Source organism: Austrofundulus limnaeus, unplaced genomic scaffold (genome assembly GCF_001266775.1).
Source record: "Austrofundulus limnaeus strain Quisiro unplaced genomic scaffold, Austrofundulus_limnaeus-1.0 Scaffold147, whole genome shotgun sequence".
In the NCBI taxonomy this organism is placed as follows: domain Eukaryota; kingdom Metazoa; phylum Chordata; class Actinopteri; order Cyprinodontiformes; family Rivulidae; genus Austrofundulus; species Austrofundulus limnaeus.
The window spans coordinates 385,506-387,446 of record NW_013952549.1 but is presented as its reverse complement, the minus strand read 5'-3'; the positions used below and the strand labels follow the sequence as shown (position 1 = coordinate 387,446).

General features: G+C 46.8%; 1 protein-coding gene across 1 annotated transcript in view; it reads left to right on the top strand.

The window, feature by feature from the left end:
- hipk2 (homeodomain interacting protein kinase 2) overlaps positions 1 to 1,941 on the top strand; it is an 83,090-nt gene that overhangs the window by 75,132 nt on the left and 6,017 nt on the right. Inside the window, exons 10-12 of the mRNA XM_014016541.1 lie at positions 226 to 356; positions 1,100 to 1,282; positions 1,365 to 1,685. Of these exons, the coding sequence (XP_013871995.1) occupies positions 226 to 356; positions 1,100 to 1,282; positions 1,365 to 1,685 (635 nt within the window). The remainder of the gene's footprint in view (positions 1 to 225; positions 357 to 1,099; positions 1,283 to 1,364; positions 1,686 to 1,941) is intronic.

Below are 1,941 nucleotides of genomic sequence, written 5' to 3'. Positions count from 1 at the left end.
GTTGAAAAACATTTTCTTTTTAATTGAAACTGCTTTGTTGTTTGATTGAATAATAAAACGACAAACTTACCHCCATAATCGATCAATCTGCCTGAAAATAAATAAAATCAAAAGGCGTCTTTTTAAATGTTTCGTCTTGTATCAGACTTCCTCTCTCTCTCTCTCCRTCTCYRTTTTTCTGACCTTTGAATGTCTGTTTACCCTGATCTTGTGATCCCTCCACAGCAGGCATGGCCCAGCGGCACCCAGCAGATCCTGCTGCCTCCAGCGTGGCAGCAGCTCACCCATACCTCGGTCCAACACGCCACCGTCATCCCAGACTCCATGAGCAGCACACAGACTCTGGCCAACTGGAGGTGAACAACTCAAACATTTCTGTTTACTTTCATTTCTTTTTTTAAAACAGCTACATTTTATATATCATCTTCTGAATCCACACCTCTGAGGATTCAGGGAAATAATAGAAAGTGGTTTAGAAACGTTTCACACACAAATTGCTATAATCGAGTCTGTGACTTCACATATCTAAGTTCTTAAAGGTTTACGCCTTTTTTGTCCAGAATTTTAAAAAATACATCAAACTGACTGATTTTTATCCTCAATAGGTTAAATAAGAGCAGCTTTACTTAATGGTGACAGAGTCTTTGTAGGGACCTGATAAATAGATAGATATATGTGAAGAGGAAATCTGCAGGGAGATAAGAGGAAGCAGGTATATCATTTGTATGTATGGCTGCTGAGGCTGCATAGATGCATTCAGAGCGGTCCATCTGTGACAACAGAGTCTCCCTCCCCTCCTGTCCAGTGGCAGCTCTGTAGTCCTCAGAGAGAAGGTTGGGAAAGTGTCGCACCTCCTCTGCAGAGCTATCGTTCCACAGCTGCTGGTGTCAGCTCCTCTGCCCTCCTTTGCTCTCTCTTTTTTCCTCCTGCCAGCTTTCAACCAGTTCCAGAGCGGTTTGCTGCTGCCACCTGCTGGCCTCTTTGGGAAACGCTTCATCAGATCTTAATTTCCTTTCAATGCTCTTGTTTTATTCCAGTGTAGTGTTTTATTTTATTTTTCCTAGCACTGCCAACTCACAAAAACTGTGTTTTATTTCAGGAATTCCCACCCTCATGGAAGCCATTATAACCCCATTATGCAGCAGCCAGCCTTGCTGACTGGCCACGTCACTCTCCCATCGAACCAAACTCTCAATGTGGGCGTGGCGCACGTCATGAGGCAGCCCTCGACCAATAACAACTCCTCTTCCAAAAAGAGCAAACAGCACCAAATGTCCTCCAGGTACCTAAACGCTCCGATCGTCGTCGACGTGATGAAAAGTTTTCACTCTCGCTCATTTGTTTTTCTTCGTCTTCCCTTTAAGGAACGTGTCGACCTACGAGGTCTCGTCCTCCCAGGCGGTTCTGTCGCCGCAGCGCTCCAAGCGGGTGAAGGAGAACACGCCCCCCCGTTGTGCCGTGCTACAGAACAGCTCGGCCTCCAACTGCCCGCCCACGCAGGGGTGCGCCGGCGGAGGAGGGTGGGGGGCTAACGGAGCAGAGCAGGCGTCCAGCACCACCCGCGACCACCAGCACCACGTCCCCAGACAGACCATCATCATCCCCGACACTCCCAGCCCCGCGGTCAGCATCATCACCATCAGCAGCGACACGGACGAGGAAGAAGAGCAGAAACAAAACAACAGGTTACCGTTTGGTTTTAGGCATTTCTCAGGCAGATGTGATGATTTATTTTGATCCGGAATGAAAAATGAGCTTGAAACAAGAACAGCTGGAGTGAGCAGAAACCAGGTGACCGTGTGATCGGCTGGTGAAGCTAACGGCTAACGCTAAACGGTCAAGACTCTGGATTTCCCATTACTGTACATGTTGACAACAGAGGAGAAAAAAGAACGGACACTGTAGAAATCATATAAACTATTAATAATAATAATATTAATC